The sequence below is a fragment of the Rousettus aegyptiacus genome, unplaced genomic scaffold (assembly GCF_014176215.1).
Source record: "Rousettus aegyptiacus isolate mRouAeg1 unplaced genomic scaffold, mRouAeg1.p scaffold_m13_p_3, whole genome shotgun sequence".
NCBI lineage: Eukaryota > Metazoa > Chordata > Mammalia > Chiroptera > Pteropodidae > Rousettus > Rousettus aegyptiacus.
The window spans coordinates 6,427,921-6,448,794 of NW_023416306.1; the positions used below are offsets into that span (position 1 = coordinate 6,427,921).

Genomic DNA, 20,874 nt, shown 5'->3' on the forward strand with positions numbered 1-20,874 from the left:
ACATCTCTAAAAAATTAAAAATAAATGTAACATAAATTCTTCTAATCCATGAATACGGTATATCACTCCATTTATTTAAGCCTTCTTTGATTTCCTTTATAAGTATTTTGTAGTTTTCAGCGCACAGATATAGAACTTATTCTGTTAAACTTATACCTATTTCACATTTTTTGTTCTACTGTAAATAGCACTATTTTAAATTTCAATTTTTAACTGTTCATCGCTAGTATATAGAAATACAATTGATTTGTATAAATTGACTTTGTATCCTGCGACCTTGCTAAATAAACTACATATAATTCTCCTTATAGAGTTGCTCCCTTATTTGTGAAGCTAAGAATTATAATTTTCACTTTGTAATACAGTAAAGAAACTAAAATATTAAAAATAAATTTGTTAAAGTACCAGTTCTCCCCAAACTGATTTATAGATTCAATACAATTCCAATCAAAATCCCAGAAAGATTTTCAAAATAGAAATAGACACGATAATTCTATAATTCATATGGAAAAGCAAATGAACCAAAAGAACCAAGACAATCTGAAAAAGAACAAAGTTGGAGGACTCATAGTACCTGGTTTCCAGTCTTAACTTAAAGCTATCATAATTGAGACAGAATGGGTGTTTGTGAAAGCATACATATTGACCAATGAAACAGAACTAGAGTCCAGAAATAGATCCACCCATACATGGCCAACTGATTTTCAACAAAGAACAAAGATTCGATGGGAAAAAAGATAGCCTTGTCAATAAATAGTGCTGAAACAACTGGACATTCGCATAGCAGAAAAATTCATACACACATAAAAAGAACCTTGATAACTCACACAATACATAAAAATTAACTCAAAATGGATCAAAGACTAAATGTAAGGCTAAAATTATAAAACTTCTAGAAGAAAACATAAAAAATACATAAAACATAGAAAATCTTCGTCAACTTGAGTTAGGCAAAGATTTCTTAGCTAGAATGCCAAAAGCCCAATCTATAAAAGGAAATTGACAAATTGGATTTTACCCTATATCTTCTGTTCTTTGAAAAATATTGTTAATAGAATGAAAAGACAAGTCACAACTGCAAGAAAATATTTGCAAATCATACATTTGATAAAGGACTTGCACTCAGAATAAAGACTTCAAAAGACTCAGTAATAAAAAACAAACAACTCAGTAAAAAGTTTGCAAAAGATTTGGACATTTCACCAAAGAAGATATATAGATGGCAAATAAATAAGTGAAAAAATGCTCGTCATTATCAGTTATTACAAAAATGCTAATTAAAACCGCTCCCTATCAGAATGACCAAAATTTTCAAAATTGACAATACCAAGTACAAGGATGCTGGTAGAAATGTAAAATGATACAGCCACTTTGGAAAACAATTTTGACCATTTCTTATAAAGTTAAACATAACTTATCATACAATCCATTAATCTCACTCCTGGGTATTTACATATCCAAGTGAAACGCTCACACAAAAAGGTGTGTGTGTGTAAATTCTTACAGAAGCATTTGTAATTACCCTAAAGTGCAAATAACTCAAAAGTTCTCCAGCTGGGGAATGGATTAACAAACTGTAGTGCATCCATACAACAGAACAGCGGTCAGCAATGAGAAGGGACCAACGACAGATACAGGAGCATGGACGCCTCTCAAATGCATTACGCTAAGTAAAGAAGTCTATTCAAAAAGCTACATATTGCATGTGTATTGGATAAGACATTCTGGAAAAGGCAAATAAACAGCTGAGTGTTTGCCAGAGCTGGGAGTGGAGGAAGAGGCTGACTGCTGACTGACCGGTTGACAGGCACTGTCCTGTATTTGATTACAGTGGTGGTCACGTGACTGTATGCAAAGGCTGAAATTTGTGAACTCTTCACTTTTTAAAAAGGGCAAATTTTATTGTATGCAAATTATGTGTTAATTTTTTAATGGAAAAAATGCAACACGTATTTAATATAGTTCAAAATATACTTGTTGTGTGTATGCTAACCAAAGTTTCTATTTAAAATAAGCGTAAGAGATGAATGAAGACTGCTTCTGTCACAGTGTCCTCTCAATTTCTGACACAGCCTATTTATCATGACCCCACTCGAAAAAGGTATGTTTTTAATGTACAAATCGAAACCACATTCTTTTCCAAAAGAATGTGATTCTTATAAATGAACATGAGAAATTGCTAACAGCTAAGAAACAAGAAATACAGTACGTTTTGGAATCCTTGCATCTTTGTAACCCACTGACAACACTTCAGGGAACAAGAATAAACTCTAGGTTACACAATATGGATTTATATAATTGAAACGTCGCCTATTAACAAAAAATAGACATAAGGTGCCACAAAAAATTAAATTGTCCTCTCTCTTACAATCTCTTTGTAGAGTGCAGAAAACAACTACATTTTACAGAAAAAAAGAAAAAAGTAAAAAAGGTAAAGAAATGAGTAGGACTGGGGACAGAAATGGGGTCGAATTACAAATCGTCCATGTTTTTCAGGTTGAGTCTTCCATTTGCCAGCGCACCTGCACCTCTTTCAAGGAGTTTATCCAACACTCTCCTTTCTCCCCCCAAAACCTGGCCCCACAGGATAGAAATAGTCTCTTTTCTTGAAGTCCTCTAACACTTTGACCCTCTTTGTGGATCTTTTCATCATGATAATATTTACTCAATTTACTCTATGCCAAGAACTGTGCTCAACACTATACCTGTATTACCTCATTTAATACTCACTGAACCCCACAGTGTAGGTGCTATGATCACTCATTTTATAGATGAAGAAATTGAGACATAAAAATGTTCCATTACTTGCCAAAGTCACATGGCTAATAAGTACTGGATCAGACTTTTTTCCCAGGTAGTCTACTTCCAGAGTCCCTTCTCGGAACTGCTATACATAAAGATTAAGCCATTCATTCAACATCTACTGAGTACCGAGCACTAATTCACCCACTAAGGACGGACAGAAGAATTAAGACAAGGTTCAACTCTCCCATGAAGGAATATTGGTCTAGTTGGGCAAGACCCACGAAAAAGTGCAATATACTGAGTGTACCCTAAGTGTGTCTGGGGAGTGATAGAGGAGTGACAGGGAAAGCGTCTCAGGACTGTCTATGTCTGTCACAACAGTATGAGTGTGCCCCATACTTTAATCACCCTGTATCCCCCGGTTAGTTCCTAGCACGCTCTGAATGAACATTTGTTGAATAAACAGCTAAAGTTGACCCATCTCTTCTACTTTTGTTGTGCCTGTATCTATGAAAATTCAACTCGGAAAGATGTGACAAGAAGCCAAAAACTACATTTATCTTGCTCTCCACATTCTTCATTCATTCATTCGATAGATATTTATTGACTGCCAACTATGAGCCAGCCACTGTTCTTGGCACGGGGCATAGTGGGGAACATGTCACCCTGCTCTCCTGGAAGCAACGTTCCAGTGGATGAAACAATCAAACAAATGCAAAAAACAAAACAGACCAAACACTGAACAAGATCATTTCAGTTAATTTTAAGTGCTATGAAGAAAATTAAAGAGGAAATATAATAAACAGTGACTATGTGGTATCGTTCATTTTGATTGGCAAGACCAGGCTGTGAAGGTGACATTTAAAGTGGTATAAGTTGGTTAAAAAAAAAAATCTTTATTTCATTTTTATCTTTAGAGAAAAAATGCAAAGCTGGAAGCTCCATCAAAAATTAGGAGCCAGAATTAACCTGTGTCATTGACAAAGGATTGTAATAATATATTTTTTTCCGAAATATATACCTGACTCAATTGTTATAGGAACAGAACACTGCTCAAACATTCACCAATTTTATGTAAAATTGGTTTGCTTATTTCCATTAGCAGTGGCTTTGCTTTGTTTCGGAAAAGAAATTTTGGCCATATTACGTATTGATTTTATTTTTATTTTTTTACCTTTATGCTTGCTTCTAAAAAAATGGGGGTGGGGGGAGGACTAAGGAGCCACCTGGGTCCTGGCAAAAGGAGGCAAAATTTTGATTTCTATAACAGTTATGGGTTTTGTTGTAAAAGCACCTATGAAAAACATCTGAAAGAATGTAACGTGTAACATTCACATTCCATAACCCTTTAAGAGGTATTGGAAGGAAATGACATATATCGAATAATGAAGAAAGCGTGTTTTTTTTTTTTTAAAACTAGTATTGCAAGGAAATGGACACTGGGTTTTAAAAGGTAATTAACACTGATTTTGGCAAGTCATTTAACTGCTCTGAGCCTCCACTTCTTTCCCATGGGTAAAATGAGCGTGTTGTCATTACAGGATCGCTAAATGCTTTGATTTTCCTTAGAAAACAGAAGGTGCATGATTCAGAACCTTTACTGTATGAGGCAGGTGTGACAGTGGGCACTTAAAAAAAAAAAAAACTTCATCATTGGGGTTCAGTTTTTATAAAAATTTCTTCTGATGTGATAAGGCAGATAAGATTGCACAACAAGTGGGGATATTTCCTATATCAATGAAAAGAATGGGAAAGAAAAAACAGTACTGATGCGCAAAGGAAACATTACACAGCCAAAAACACTTGATAGCAAAAAAAGAAGAGCGTGTGTGCTATCATAGGAGAGAATCATTGGAAAGGAAATTAATTTCCACCATTTTGATCATATTTCCTTTTTCTCTCCTCCAGAGAAATGCCCTGTTTTAATTCTTCCTTCTAAAATAAAGGTAGAAAAAGCCACAGCAATTCCTACACTTTTTTTGTGTGTGTGGTTGTTGTTAAAGAAATAGCCAAAATACCGAGAAGACACTGTTTGTCCACACATATTACCAATCTTATTTAGCACTGAGGGCGCCGTTTTCCAAATATTACTAACATCAGCCCTCGCTCCGCTGCGGTCGACACTCACCACCATCCATTTTTCAAAATCCATTTACGTCGATCCTTTCATCCAAACCCATAAACAACCATTTCCTCCCTGCAACAGTGGTTTGAAAGGCCCCGAAACGTTCAGCCGTGCAAGGGCTGAGCTGTGCAAACCGGGAGACTGCAGACTGCGGTGATGGGCAGAGCCACTCCTCCCGCTGCACACGACAGCCATCCTCATCTACCGTGTGATTTAAGAGGGTTCAGGACCTCGATAAGACCCTGCCCTCGAAGCCAAGACCCTGGAACGGGAGAAGGAGAGAGGCGGCCTCAACCCTGCAAGCCAGAGCCAAGCCTTTGGAAAACTGGCTTCTCTCCAGCGGCCAGGAGTGGCCCGGGCTGGGCGCGCGGAGCCGCTCCCAGGTGGGTCTCTGCAGCCGGGGACCGCGGCTCTGGCTCTGGATCCCCGGGAGGGAGGAGGACGCGGGAGGAGGACGCGGGCCGGGATTTCGCTCGTCACGATTCACGAAGGGGGGTGGGAAAGAGGGAGGGACTGGAGACAGAAAAAGGAGTGGAATCAGAGAGCTTAGGAAATAAAGGAAGGAAGCGGAGAGAGGATATGAGGGGAAGGTAACGGGAGGGAAGGAGAAAGAGGGTGCAGGGGAGGGTGATGAGGTGCGGAAGGGAAGGATAATGGGCAGCAGGGGGTAAGGGGGGAGGTTTGGGTGCCCGGGGTAAAAAGAGGAAAAAGGAACGAAGGAGGGCGGGTGCAGTGAAGGAGAGAAAAATGGAGTTGAAGAGCGGAGAGACGGGGTGAAGGGATGGAGCGATGGGGCTGAGGACGGATGGAGGTAAAGGGGGGACAGAAGGGTGGGAAGAAAGGGGAGGGCTGGATGGAGGAGGAGAGAGGGGGTGAAGACGGGCGGGGTGCATAAAACGGGAAGGGGCAGGGGATGGGGTGGAGAGGAGGGATGGGGGAAGGGTGAGGAATTCGGGAAGGGGAGAGCGGGGGGAGAGGAGAAGCGGGCGCGGGCCGCGGGAGGCCGGAGGGACTTTCCTCGGAGGGCGGCGCCGGGATAACCGGGCCCTCCCAGCCGTGAGCCCCCCGCGGGCGGGGCGAGCAGCCAGCGCGGAGGCCGGGGCGCTGCGGGCAGGTACGGCGCCGGGCTCCTCCCGGGCAGCCGCAGCCCCTGCCTGCGGAGAGGACCGCGGCTCCACTTACTCTCTCCGACCACGGCTTTGAGGCCGATGGGGGCCATCGCGCTGCGCGAGTCTCCGGGCTCCGAGCCTCCTCACGCGACGCCCGCGGACTCCGCCGCCTGGCTGGGTTGGCGCGCTCTGCTGGCTGCAGCTCGCCGCCCCACAGCCGCGCTGGGGACCGACTGACGCGCGGACTCGGCGCGGGGGCGCGGCGCGAGCCAGAGCGAGGCTGCCGACCCACCAGCGCGCGCGCGGGGGCGGGGCCGCCCTGGGGCGGGGCCCCGCGCCAGCCTTTCGCGTCACCCGCGCGCCTCCGCCAATCGCACTGCGGTCCTGGGGCTCGGCCCCGCCCCCCGAGATGCGGCTGGGCGCGAGGCGGCTCCTGGCTGGTGCCACAGCCGCGCTCTCCCCCTCACCTCACGCGCCGCGCGTCCCCGGCAACCGCGCGCTCCCTGAGTGCAGGGATCTAAAGTCCCTTCTGCTGCCTTCGCACCTGAATCCCTGGCCACAGGCTACTGACACTCTCCATCTTCCCGAAACCCAGCTATGGTCCTGTCTTTCCTCTTTCTGGGAGCCTTCCATTTTTTCTCTCGCCTCAAAAAAGGACTCGAAGGCTAGATCTGTTATTAGTAGTACCCACTCCCAGCCACAACATCTCTATCTCTTCTGGGTACCTATAGCCATAGATCTCCCATTCACTGAATTGTTATGTGTCAAACTCTATGCTAAGCCCCTTACATGCATCATCTCATTAAATCCTCACAATAATTGGGCATTTTTTAAAAAAAATCTTCATTTTCATTTAAAAAAACATAGGCTCAAAGAATTGAGCACCTGTCTATGGCCATACCACCCTGAACAAGCCCAATCCCACCCTGAACAAGCCCGATCCCATCTAATCTCGGAAGCTAAGCAGGGTCAGACCTGGTTAGTACTTGGATGGGAGACCACCTAGGAAGACCAGGTGCTGTAGGCATAAAAAATAAGGGATTGTAAAACTGACAAAGTCCTTGCGATCTATGAGGTCGACTAAGGGTTGTCTCGCCTAAATAAACAGATAAATAGATAGATAGATAGATAGATAGATAGATAGATAGATAAGAATTGAGCACCTGACTTGCTCTCAGGCTGTGTATCATTTATTAGCAAATATTTATTGTTCTCTCACCGCTATATGTAAGCCACTATTCTGGGCATTGAAGCTACAGCCACGTACAAGGCAGATTCAGATCTTAGTCTTTGGGCACTCAAAATCTAGAAATTTCTAAGTCCCAAATCTGATAAGAATATGCTATGGGGCAACTCTGGTCTCAGTATTTCCTTCCTAGGGTTCACATCTATCAAAGTGGTCCCAGGTCAGTTTTCACAGAAATTTCTTTGTTGATGGGGGAGATTACCTTTGAAATATAGGACGGGGCCCACCTCTGGCTTCAAAGAAAGACAAATAAGTAAAAAATCAAAGAGGACTGAGAGCTAGTAGTTGTAAAATCAATGAATACTCATTAAGTTTTTTGGAACAGCTCTGTGAGCTAGGTCTTTTTCTTAATAGTATTAAGAAATATAATATTTTACATATGAGGAAATAGATTCAGAGACGATAGTGCATTGCTAGTGACAAAGGAAAGATCCAATTCTAGAATCTGAATTCTGCACCATTATTTTATACCAAGCCACAACTAAAGAATCTGAGGCCTAAAGAAGGACTTTCCCAAGGTCATGCAGTGAACAATGGCTGAGCCAGGACAAGAGGCCACATGTCCTGGTTCAGCCATCTCCTCACCCCTACCCCAAACTACTGCAACAGAACCTTTACATGGCTTTGCACAGAAAGTGTTCTGTCATCTCTTCATGTCTGGGCTCAGCCTTTTACCCTAGGAAGGTATTGATAGTTTCAGGTGCATTTGGAAAAGGAGGAGATGCTTTGTAAATGTAAGAGGACCTAGGATGCAGTTGTGATCCCACATGTTCCCTCCCTAGCCAGCTGGCATGTATCAGCAGAGACTACCCTCAAGGAAACCAGATTCCAGCTGAGGAGACAGACAGGGATCAAGAAGTCACATGCAGCACTGAGTTACTGTCCTGATTAGTGCTGAAGCAGAAGGACGGGGGTGCCGTGAGAGTGAATAACAAGGCACCTGACCAGGTGGAGTATGGGGGAGATGCAGTCAGAGCAGGCTTCCTGAGATGAGTAAAAGGTAGCACCAGGGGGAGTGTCCAATGCAGACATGCAAAAGGTACAAAGACCAAGTACCACAAAGGACTTTGGCTTTTTCAGGAACAAAAAGGGGATTGGTTTGGCTAAAAGGAAGTCTGAGGGGTAGGATGGAAAGGACTGCCCCCAGGACTAGACCTCACTGTGGGATTCTAGGACTATTGGGTGAGCTGGAATCTGCATGAGACCTCCTCAAAGGTCATAGCAAATAAAATACAGCAGCTTCTTATTTTTATTTTTATTTTGTGCAGAAGGAAGACCAAAAATAGAAATCTTTTCCTGCAGATGTGTACCTGAGATGTTTACTAGGAGTGGCAAAAGTCTTTAAAACGGATGTTATTTTAAATAGGGTGATTGAAAGAGCTAGTGGGGTGACAGACTGTGAACTCACTCCAAAACTCCTGACTCTGAGGTGGCAAATTGGAATCTCCCTACATGGAGAATCCAGACCTGGTTCCAGAACTTACATCTCTGAGCCTTGGTTCTTCATCTGGGAAAGAGAGACAATAAAGCTTCTGGGCTTCGCTCACAGGGTGGCTCTGAGGAGCCAGCAGGATGACTTAAACGACAACGTAAAATTCTCCCTCGGTCATCATACAATACTACCCTCTGTTCTGTATTCTTTATTTGCATATACATTTGATAAAGGCCAGACCGCGCAAAGAGCTCTCATGAATTTTCATTGAATTCTCACTACAGCCCCACGAGGTCGGTGCTATTATTACTCCATTTTCCTAGGACGCAGGGAGGTCAAGTTACTTGCCAAAGGTCACACAGCTCTAAGGGCAGACCCTGGTCTCACGCTCCGATTTCCTGGTACCCAGAGGAGAACGTCCACCGCCCAGGCGCAGCCCGAGTGCCCTGATCTAAGGAGAGGCTTAGCTGTATGAACAGCTTTCTGGGAGCGCATCAACAACGAGGACCAAAATCTCTTGGGAGTCTGGACCCTAGCCGATCCACCTTCCGGCGCTCGGCCCAGCCTGAGGGCGGGGTGGGGCTGTGGGACGCAGGATGCTCTAGGCTGCTCTACCGCCCCGCCCGCCTGGCGCGCAGGTGCTCCTGGTACTGCGCATGCGCGGCCTGCAGACTCTGGCGCACTGGGGGTGGGAAGACTCCTGTGAGTCGCACAGTGGTCACGTGACCGCTCGGCCGCTGCGCTAGGAACCTCGCAGGTGGAGAAAGGGATGCAGAGACCAGCGGGGAGAAGCAGGGGTAAGGCCAGAGAGAGACAGGGAGCAGCCTGAAGGGACCGAGAGTGGGGAAAGAGAAGAAAAGAAGCCAGAATAGACGATGGGGTAGACCAGGACGAGGCACGAGCATCTGGGTGCAGTTGCCTCTACTAGACCTACTGAGGCCGGGGACCCACTGTTTTGGGTCCCCAACACACCCAGGGCCTCTTGGAGAGCCTTGGGTCCAGCTTCTGGGCCTCTTCCGCGACAGTTTCTGGCTTGCACTTGCCTCCGTTCAGCTGCATTTTTTCACGTTCACCTTCACTCCCCTCCTCCTGGCTGCTGGACCTTTAGATTCTGCTACATTCTTTTAGAAGCATTTTCGGAAGAATTCAACAAGATAATACCTTGTTAGTTTCCTTCTCTAATACTGAGAACTTAGTAAGGCCCCCAACGAAAGTTAGCTATTGATATCGTTAAAAATGACATGACATGAGGCTGTAAGCACAGCTTATTTGGTGTCTTACCTTTTTTGCTGCTATGGATTTATTGACAGAAAATGAAAAAGTAATTGTCTTCACCGCAGCCACCTCTGCCACCCCACCTTCCTACAGAGAGCAGCTGGACGGGAATGTTTGAGTTTGGTACATCCTTGCCTCTGAGAGTGAGTTATCGGTTTCTTTGTGTTTGAGGTTAGACTACATTATCAAAAGGCTTTGTTTTCAAAAGCCTAGGCTGGGATCTCAAGCTCAAAGGACTGTAGGGGCCAGGCGGAGGGGAGTGACGCCACAGATGTGGTCAACTGCAGAGTCCATGCCTCTGCCGCTATCAGTGGTTTCTATGCAGCACCTGAGGGTCTTGATTGTAGAAATTATGTGACATCTTCCAGTATTTAAAGGTTCCAACAGATTTTTTAAAAAAATTTAATAACCCCACACTGAACAGACAAAACACATTTATGGGTCACGTCCAGCCCCCAAGCTACCTGTGTGCAAACTATAGGAGTCTAATACCTCTTCCCAAAGGAAGAGATTGGATTCCCCCAAGCAGCAGGTTACCAGGGAGGCACTGACTTCCACCCTACTCACATAGAGTCCCCGAGTGGCCAGGGCTTTGGACAGTAGTAAAGATGTGACTGCCTGGGGGACCAAGAACTAGGGCCTCTGGCTTAGCCTGGAAAGCCAGGAGAGACTCCCTCTGCCCAGCCTGGCTCTGGGGTGGCAGACTAGAACCAGCCAATTTTAAGTGGATCTGTGAGCACTGCGGTGGAAGCCTCTGAGGTCAGCTGATGTGGACAGCTCAGTTTTTCAGGGACTCTGAAAGCCCCATAGTCTTGAGACATGCCCAAGAACAAGGAGGAAGCCACCCCAAAATGCCAGATATTAGAAGTCTCAGGGACCTCAGACAGTGGGGGCTTAAAGCCAGTTTTATTCAGTTTAGAAAAATAAAGAAGTATGACATGTTTTGCACTTCGAGTATCAGAGAAAAATTCATGCTTTTTACAAACTAAATTGTTGTGGGATCCTAGAGGAAGGAGTTTTCATTCTAAGTGGGGAAATAGTTTTGTTCAGGTGTGTTTTGTTTTTGGCCCAGAAGCTTCACGGAGGACATGACATTTGAGTCGAGTCCAGAGGCTGAGAAGTAGGAGAAAATCAAATCCAATCAAAGACAAGACCTTAGGCCCATGGTTCCCAAATTGTGTCAGTCAGGGCACCCTGGGGTGCAATAGCAAATTAACAGGGGCACAGTGGAGTATTTTAAATTTTGGAGAGAAACAGTAATATATCATCTGTTGGACACTATGAAACCACTTGCTAGAGTAGTTCACAGTTCCAACATTAGACTCTATTACATTCCTTTCTATGACATTATATCTTTGTAAAGCCAGATTTTTGGCAATTAATGTGATAAGAATCAAATAACTCATGAAAATTAAGATGGAACAGGAATTGAGAGTGCTGATGTCTGATGTGATTCCAAGGTCTGTGATTCTATATCCCATTCATAAGTAATGGTGGTTATTTAAAAATTATATTAATTTTTTTTTATTTTGTTAGTATTATGTTTTAAAATGGCTACTCAGTTGTTAAGACATAACGTAAGTTGTTAGATCCTAACGACTTAATAAACAGTGCTGTTAGCTTTTTCTTTTGGTCTGGGACATGATGAAAAAATTAGTGACAAAGGCTGCCATGTTTGGGAACCTCTGGCATAGGCAAAGTGTGGTGCATTCACTAATTAAGCAATATTTATTGAGCACCTACTATGTGCCAGGCACTATCCTAGACACTGGAGATACAGCGAAGAACAAACGAGAAAATTCCTTGTGGATATGAAGGTGAAATGATAAATTATATAGTATGTTAGAAGGTGTTAAGTGCACTGATACAAATATAGGAGTAAGGGGTTGGGTAGTTTGCATTTTAAAGGGGAGAGGTAGGCTGGACGTCACTGAGAAGTGGTTGGATAGGAGCTCAAAGTCGGGAGCCAGGCCTGGACATTCCTGTCAGCCCATAAAGTATGGGTAATGCCAGGAAGAGTGACGGATGACCTGGGGCTTGGGGAGTGGTCATGTGAAGGGCCCCTGGGGAACGCTTTAGTTTTTGCTGAGCAAAGGGAGCAGAGACCTGAAGGAAATAGAAGGGAAATGGCCGGAGAGGTACAGAGTGAGCCAGGAGTGCGGAAACGCGGGATAGCTAACAGTACCTCATACCCGATAAAGATGAAAAGCACCGATGGATGTGGCAGTCGAGGGGTCACTGGTTACCTGGGGAAAAAGTCAAGGTGCAGACAGGTGAGGATTGACCGAGAGATAAGGAAGGCTGTATTCCAAACTTCTGGAAAAAGCGTGAACTTACCGTTCCACAAGAAAGATAGAAACAACATCAACAACAACAACAACAACACAACAACAACAACCCCTGGATGAACCGTAGGGGATCACGAGCAAGGGGACTCTTTTGATTAGGGGGTGTGTCTCTTTTTTTAACATTTAAAACGCAGAAAAGTAATGAAGCAAATTCCCACATGCCCCTTCCCCTAAAATAAAGAAGAGTTAATGTTTTCCTTCAAAGTCTTGTTTCAGAAAAATAGATCTAGTTATAAAAGGTAGATTCTGCTTCCTCCAGAAAACCCACCACAACACTAGCAGGGGGATGATCAAAGGTTTAAATCCACGAGAACACCAAGAAGAGAAAAGGAGGCCGTGGGAGATAAAAGGAGGCCCTGGGAGACAAAACGGCCTGTGGGTGAGGGTTAATGACACGACTCTCTAGAAAGAGGCTAGCTGGCTCGAGCCCAGAACCTTGGAGAAGCTCAGGAGTCACTGGAACCAGGTAGTTCCAAAGGTGGGTGTGAGGGCGGGGCTGAAAACAAAGGATTGGTAAAGAAGAGGATAGGTCAGACCACCAGAGCCCCTTCCCTTCCTGCACACCTAGGTGACTTCCCCTCCCTGGCAGAATGATGATGGCGGTGACAATGACGATGACAGCAGGCATATGTGGGGAATACTCTGTGCCAAGCACTAGTCCAAGCTCTATACATATATCAATTCATTTATTCCTAACCATCAGCTGTGAGGCAGTTAACTATTATTGTCTTATCCCCATTTTACAGATGAGGAAACTGAGCCATTTGTCCTGGGTCACATAGCCAATAAGTGATAGGGCCAGGATTCAAACCCTGGCATATGGGAGGTGAGGATGGACAGTAGAAAGCAGTTTTCTGTGGTTCGGGCTTCACTTATCTTTCCATGAGAAGCCTTGAGGTGGCTGGCACAATAGTTCGGGTGAGTCTACGGCAATACCACCCTGGACACGCCCGAGCCTGTCTGATCTCGGAAGCTAAGGACGGTCGGAGCTGGTTAATACTTGGATGGGAGACCACCTAGGAAGACCAGGTGCTGTAGGCATAAAAAATAAGAGATTGTAAACTGACAAGGTCCTTGCAATCTGTGAGGTCAACCAAGGGTTGCCTCACCTAAAAAAAAAGAAAAGAAAAGAAAAAAATAGTTCATTTTGGGGTGGCTCCCTCCTTGTTCTTGGGCATGTCTCAAGACTATGGGGCTTTCAGAGTCCCTGAAAAACTGAGCTGTCCACATCAGCTGACCTCAGAGGCTTCCACCGCAGTGCTCACAGATCCACTTAAAATTGGCTGGTTCTAGTCTGCCACCCCAGAGCCAGGCTGGGCAGAGGGAGTCTCTCCTGGTTTTCCAGGCTAAGCCAGAGGCCCTAGTTCTTGGTCCCCCAGGCAGTCACATCTTTACTACTGTCCAAAGCCCTGGCCACTCGGGGACTCTATGTGAGTAGGGTGGAAGTCAGTGCCTCTCTGGTAACCTGCTGCTTGGGGGAATCCAATCTCTTCCTTTGGGGATCCATTCAACAAAATAAAGAAGTATGACATGTTTTGCACTTCGAGTATCAGAGAAAAATTCATGCTTTTTACAAACTAAATTGTTGTGGGATCCTAGAGGAAGGAGTTTTCATTCTAAGTGGGGAAATAGTTTTGTTCAGTGTGTTTTGTTTTTGGCCCAGAAGCTTCATGTAAAAATTCCCACTCCGTCTCCAGAAGTGGTGGGACTTAGGGAAAAGAAACCAGAGGTGGCTCTGAGCAGACCTGGGGGTACTGTGAGACACGGCCCCTTCCAAGGCTCTGTCCCTAATTTTGGTTTGGTAATTGTTTCATCATTTTCCTTAAGGAGAGCCCCTCCCCCCAATCGTTGAAGCTTCAGGCCCCACAATACATGGATCTGCCCTGGCTCAGAGGGTGGCTGGGAGGAGGATTGCTCCATCATTAGATCCAAGGCGGACTGTTACTTAGCAACACCTTAACCCCCCCATCTCAGCTCTTGACACATCCCCCAGCACCAGTGTCATGTAAAATAGACCCTGGAAAGCTCCCTGTAGCATGAGAAAAGCAGGGGTGCCTGGCCCTCCCAACTCGAATGAAACACAGGTTCTTTCTAGCCCTTCCAGCTTCCTCCTCCCTCCCTCTCCTTTTGTCTACTGCCTTTCTACCCCCCACTTTACCCCACTCACCCCTCTCCCTGACAGCAGCCGCCTTCTCGCCTTACCCCATGGCAGAATCAGGACCCACAGCCTTCCCCGCCCAAGTGCAGACCTAATACAACTGTTAGATTTGAGGAGCAGGGGTCATGCTTAGGCTCCAGTCCTGCCTTGTTGGTTGCATAGCCCCCGCCAGTTTCTCCATTGTCCATTTATACATAACCTGGGGCCTAGGCTCCTTATCTTGAATCACACTGGATGTCTCTTGCTCTCTCCTGAGTGAGGAAGCCGGTAGACAAGGGGGTCGATCTTGGGGACCTGGCTCCCCTCGCCACGACCTGCGCACACTGGAGATATTTCAGGTGCCTTCCCTTCCCCTGTAGAATAGTGATGGTGACGGTGATGGTGGTGATGACGATGACAGGAAGCATGGATGGGGAACACTCTGCGCCAAGCAAAGGAACAGAGGAGGCAGGCTTTGGGTGGAGTCTGATTGTCCACGAGCTCAGAAATTTGGGGACCTCCTTGCCCCTCTACACAGGAACTCCCAAACCCCTCTGATGCTCTGGGCTACTCTTAACCCCCGTGTCCTTCCCTCCCTTCCAGGCTGTGACCCTTGCTCCAGCTGTTGAAAAGCTACCCCCTTAAACACATCACAGTCATGCTCTGTATACACAGAAGAGTTAGTTGTTTGAGCAGATGTTTAATATACCAAACAAAAATTGCTATTATTTTGTTGAATGGATCCCCAAGAATCTGAAGCCATTTGTTTGCAGTATCCCACCCTGGGGACTAAAAATGCCGCCACTTTCTGTGGCGAAAACATGGCCCCCTGAGAGCTGTTCAAGTATATTTGTAAACAGTTCGGCCCTGTTTCACTGAAAGCTACAAGCAACCTCCCACGCCCCCAACCTGCCCACTGATGGGCCTCACGACGAGAAGAGACAGCATTGCATTCTGCATTCTAAGTTAGAGTTTACTTCGTTCCACCTTGGTGTTTTCTTTGATTGCTTAAAAAAAAAGAAGAAAAGAAGAGAAGGAAGAAGAGAAGAGAAGAGAAGGAAGGAAGGAAAGAAGGAAGGAAGGAAGGAAGGAAGGAAGGAAGGAAGGAAGGAAGGAAGGAAGGAAGGAAGGAAGACAAAGACCTTTTTGTACTCTGAAGACGACTCTCCTGCCGTTTGCACTCCCTCTAGGAGATCCATGTCTCACCACCCACTTCCCCTGCCGGCCGTTTTTGAATGAACTTCCTAATGCTAAAAGAATGCCGTTTCTTTCCTCTAGAGGCAAGATCAATTCCTCTGCTGCTGCTGTGCTATCATCATTAGTAATTTCTGCGTTTTCCCCTCTGACTACAGCAGGGAAATCCTGGACAATGCGATGGAAGTATAATGAGGTTTGGTTTTATACATTTTTTTCTTCGCTTTTCATTACACAATCAATACAGTATGCCGTTATTTTAAAGAGCATCTCAAAAAGTAAATGAAAAGAATTCTTTGTGCTAAAACCCTATGGAACACAGTTAAAGTTGTGCTCAGATGAACATTCATAGCTTTACATGCTTTTATTATTAAAAAAAGGCCAAAAATAAGGAATTAAGTGTTCATCCTAAGAAATTAGGAAGACAGCAAAAAATAAGAGGGAAAAATAAAATGAAAGCCGGCATTAATAAAATGGGGAAGATGCTAAAAGGATAAATAAAATTTGTTAGAAAAAAACGAATCAAATGAGAAAATCCTAAGTAAAGGCAAGTGTGAGAAAACGAAGCAAAGAGAAAAAGCAAAAACGTTCAACATTAGGAATGAGAAAGGCAATATAAACACAGACATAGATATTGTTAAAATAATTATTAAAACTATTACGGTAGTAAATTAGAATAACAAAAGGAAATAGATGATTTTTTCCTAGCAAAATATAAGCTATCAAAATGGACCCAAGAAGTAGAAAATTTTAACAGACTAAGAACCATGGAGATAAGGAAGATCATTAAAAAGGTTGCATTCCAAAATAATGGGACAATCTAGCGTTAAGACGACACAATGGAAAACACACAGCGCCACCTATGTTGTATTCCAGCTCCAAAATGTTCGGCCTGAATCTAATCATGAAGAAGCAAACAGACAAATCAAAAGAAAATTAATGATGTACAAAAACAAATTAAAGAAGAAAAATGGTAGGCTATTCTACGAGACAATTGACTTAGACTCTGAAAAAAATCAAAGTCATAAAAGGGGGTGGGGAGAAGCAGAACTATTCTGGATGAAAAGATTAAAGAGATGTGACAACCAGATTCACTGAAGGATTCTGGATTAGATCCTAGAGGTGGTTGTTTGTTTGTTTGTTTGTTTTTAGCAGCTAAAAGGACAATATTGGGACAATTAGAGAAATCTGAACAAGACAGTGTGCTAGGTAATATTATATCTAGTTCCTGCTGGTTGGGGTAATGACATTTTCTTGGTCAGGATAATGGGATTTTGTTTGTATAGAAGAAAGTCCTAAATCTCGGGAGATAGCATTTTTAAAAAAGGTGGGTAGGAATGAAGTGTTTGATGTTTTGTTTCACCTTTCAGATAGTTCAGTAAAGAAAATTTTAAGTGTGGTGTGCGTGTGATCCAGAGATGCGGGGCCACTACAGTGATATAAGGGATTGGTAACAGGGACCAGACCTCATGCAATCGCAGATGCTGGTGAAACAGAATGTTCAAGGCTTTGACACCTGCTGGTGACGGGAAGGGAGAGATGGATGTGTCATGGGGAGAGCAAGGACAAACTGGGACATCTGTCCCTCACCCTCTCCAACTTCAGTGAGATAGCTGACCTGCAGGAGAACTGGTGTCCTGTGCAGAGCTGCACACGTACCTGGCCCAGGACTCAGAAGCTAGGTCTCCCAGCAGGAACCAGAGAACACATAGGCCCTGGTGGTGCCCAAACCAACAAGGCAAGTTAGCAATCCAGTGACGACCACGTACCAGCTACGGCAGGACCTGAGGCCCTCCGCCCAAGCGGAGAGCATAAAAAATGGCTGCTCCTTCTAGACCATGAGCGCATTTATTTTGTGGCCAACCCAACTTGGAATCACACGGGGAAGAGAATTCTAGGAAACTAGGTTCCAGCTAAGTTCATACAGTACAAAGTGAAGCAGGAGTGTGTGTGTGTGTGTGTGTGTGTGTGTGTGTGTGTGTGAGAGAGAGAGAGAGAGAGAACACACAAATGTGATAATTGTTAACAACTGGCGAATCTACCTAAAGAGTGCTCAACTTTTTTGTAGATTTAAATTTTTAATAAAATTTCGGAGGTAGAAAGAGGCACCAAACCTAGATGGTTTTACAGCTGAGTTTTATCCAATCTTTAAAGATCAGATTATGCCTATGTTATACAACTATTCTAGATCATAGGAAAATGTAGAAAGTTCCTGATCCATTTTACTCCATTTTACTAACATTACTTTAGTACTCAAACATATATGTATACACACACACACATATTATATTATATGTATATATATATTATATACATATATACATATATATATACATATTATTTAAAAGGAAAACTGTAGACCATTTTTACTTTTGGGTTCTCTCCCTCACCCCCAGGAATAAGAGATTTCAACATATATATGTATATATATACACACACACACACATATTATATATGTGTGAGCTCCTAGCCCTTTACAGATTGGAAAGCCGATGCCTAGAAAGTGTAAAGGACTTATCTGCCTTCGCAGACTGTCCACCTGGCCAGGTCAGCATCTACTTTAAATGATTCCGCACATCCCGAAAGCAAAGGCCCAGAGAAGACCTATTTGCCAAAACCAGACGGACCCCACCCCCTGCAGGCAGAGGGGAGGAACAGCAGGGCCCCGAGAGCCAGGACTAGGGTAATGGGATCAGAATTTTTCCTTTTGTTCCAAGCTCAATCAACACAAAACTGTGTCGTATCCCGGTTTTGTTTAAAATGTTCATATTTTGCTCATAATGGAAATGTTGGCATTAGTTTTGATTTTTAAAAATATTACATTAAACAATTATGTGTCTTGACTACTAAGGTTTTTGGCACATACCCCCCATTAAATTTTGCACCCTAGACTAGAATCTCACTTGTCTTCTAGTCCCATCGCCTTATACTCCTAAAACCTAGAATCTTCATCCTCATCTTCATTTCCGCCCCCAACCCAGCACTGGCATCTCATCTGAGAACCTCACCTCTTCCGTAAGACCATAGGCAAGAACCTTCCTTTCCTCTTTACTTCCTCCCCTTCCTTCCCTTCTCTTCTCTTCCCCTCCCAGCTCCTTTGTGCCAGATGCTACACTAAATAGACAGGGGGTGTCTTGGGTGTCAGGCAGATGTCAAGTAAGGAGGCATCCAGAAAATGAAATAAATTGTTACAAGAAGAAGGATTGCATCTGGGATCCTGGGAGGAAAAGAATTTGGATGGGTTCTGTCCCAGTTCCCATCCATACCTATTGCCACATCTAATAAGTTATCAAGCACTCGCTATGTGCCCAGTAATATTCCGCAAGCATTAGACACCCTTGTGATAGAGGCACCACTTGTACCTTCATGACCAATGAGCAATGAGGCTCAGCGTTGTAAAGTCATTTACTCAAAGCTCCATAGCCGGTAAATGGCAGAGCGATGCTTTGATCTGAAGTCTGCCTAACTCAACGCCCATTCTTGTAATCTAGGCCACATTTGTTCATTCGACAAATATTTTTGCATGCCTGCTATGTGACAAGACCTGTTTTAGGTGCCAGGGATATAGCAGTGCAAAAATATGGTTAAATACCCCCCCCACACACACACACACACACCAGGCAGCGTTTACTTTGCTGAGTAGATAAGCAATAAACACATAATTAAACAAACACGATAATTTCAGGTAATAAAAAGTGTTACGACAAAAAAACTAAAGCAGGGTAATGGGATAAGGCATCTGGGTTGTCAGGAAGCCTCTCTGAGATGGGAATTGTGAGGTGAGACCTAGATGCTAAGAGACCTACCAAATGGATATTGGGAGAAAAGTGTTCCAGACAGAGGGAACAGGGCATGCAAAGGCCCTGGGGTAGGAGTAAGATGGGTACGTTTACGGAGCAGACGTATTGGTGTGGCTGGAACACAATAAACCAAAGAGGTCAGTCTGGGGTCAGGTTACGTAGGGCTTAGTATGCCATGATAAGGACCCTGTGTTTTATTCTGAGAACAATGGAAAGTCACTGAAGGGATTTAAGCAGGAAAGCGGCGGGATGTGAGTCACAATTTTAAAAGATCACTTGAGTCTATGGTTTTTCAACCTTGGCGCTATTGACGTCGTGGGCCAAAAGGTTCTTAGTTCTGGAGGTTGCGCACTGTAGGATGTTTATCAACATCCCTGGCCTCTACCCACTAGATGGCACGTATACTCCCAGTTGTAACAACCCTAAGTGTCTTCAGACATTGTCAAGATGTCCCCTGGAGGGCAAAAATGGCTCCCATGTGAGAATGACTGCTGTAGTCATAAAAGCAAGGAAGGGCTGCGGAAATGCTCCCGGTCGACAGAGCCTGCAGAGACATGGCAGCCAAGTGCCACCCCTGATTTTAGACTAGATCCTCTACAGGAGAGGGAAGGTGCTACACGGGGTGCTATTGAGTTAGTTGATAAAATAAGAATGTGAACAGCAGACTAAACAAAAGTATGGAACCAATATTAATTCTACCCAAGTTGAAAACCGTACTGTAGTTATGTAAGAGAATAGTCCTGTGCTTGGGACTAGGACTGTGTTTAGGGGTAAAGAACCATGATGTGTAAAGTCTACACTCAAATGATTCAGAAGGAATTATATGCATACATACATATAATATGTAAATGTTGCATATGTGTATATATATATAAAAAATACTATGTTATGCGTATGTACAAGTGTGTGTATATAGATAGATATATAGAATCCCATGATATAAAATAATAGTTTAATCTGAGTAAAGGGTCCACAAGTGTGCTCTTTGTCCTATTTTTATTCTTGCAACTTTTCCGTAAGTTGGAAATTATTTCCCCCAAAAAGTTTTAAAAATCGTTCTACTCTCACCTGTGACCAGTGGGCCGCAGAGTGGTACAGCCACTTTGGAAAGCTACATGGCAGTACCTACAGAGGCCACAGCCCTGCCTGCCTTGTGACTCAGCATTCCCACTTCTGGGCACGTACCAGAAATGAATGTGTGTTGACCGAAAGGCTTGTACCGGAAGCCACACAGCACTCTATTTTTAATAGCCTCAAACTGGAAGCAACTCAAATATTCCTCAATAGTAGGAAGAATAAATGAACACACACAATGGAATAGTGCCCAGCCATGAAAATGACAACGTGTCAGTGCACACACCACGGGGAAAAACTCAGATACGCTTAGTGTGACAAACCGGACACAAAAGGTGATGCATGATATGGTTAACGTCATTTCTTTGCAGCTTAACAACAGGCCGATC

At 44.2% G+C, this 20,874-nt stretch overlaps 1 protein-coding gene, 1 long non-coding RNA gene and 2 pseudogenes across 4 annotated transcripts in view; 3 read left to right on the forward strand and 1 right to left on the reverse strand.

The window, feature by feature from the left end:
• Positions 1-6,214, reverse strand: part of STXBP1 (syntaxin binding protein 1) — a 61,192-nt gene extending 54,978 nt beyond the window's left edge. For all 3 annotated transcript variants that reach the window (XM_016163696.2, XM_016163697.2, XM_016163695.2), the window contains exon 1: positions 6,053-6,214. In XM_016163696.2, the coding sequence (XP_016019182.1) occupies positions 6,053-6,089 (37 nt within the window). In that variant the 5' untranslated portion in view covers positions 6,090-6,214. The remainder of the gene's footprint in view (positions 1-6,052) is intronic.
• Positions 4,970-17,864, forward strand: LOC118614985. The gene is made up of 3 exons (XR_004956231.1): positions 4,970-5,253; positions 15,696-15,807; positions 16,982-17,864. It is a non-coding gene; the product is annotated as an uncharacterized LOC118614985 (long non-coding RNA).
• On the forward strand, positions 6,867-7,006 carry LOC118601430 (annotated as a pseudogene).
• On the forward strand, positions 13,203-13,321 carry LOC118600501 (annotated as a pseudogene).
• Positions 17,865-20,874: the final 3,010 nt, after the last annotated feature.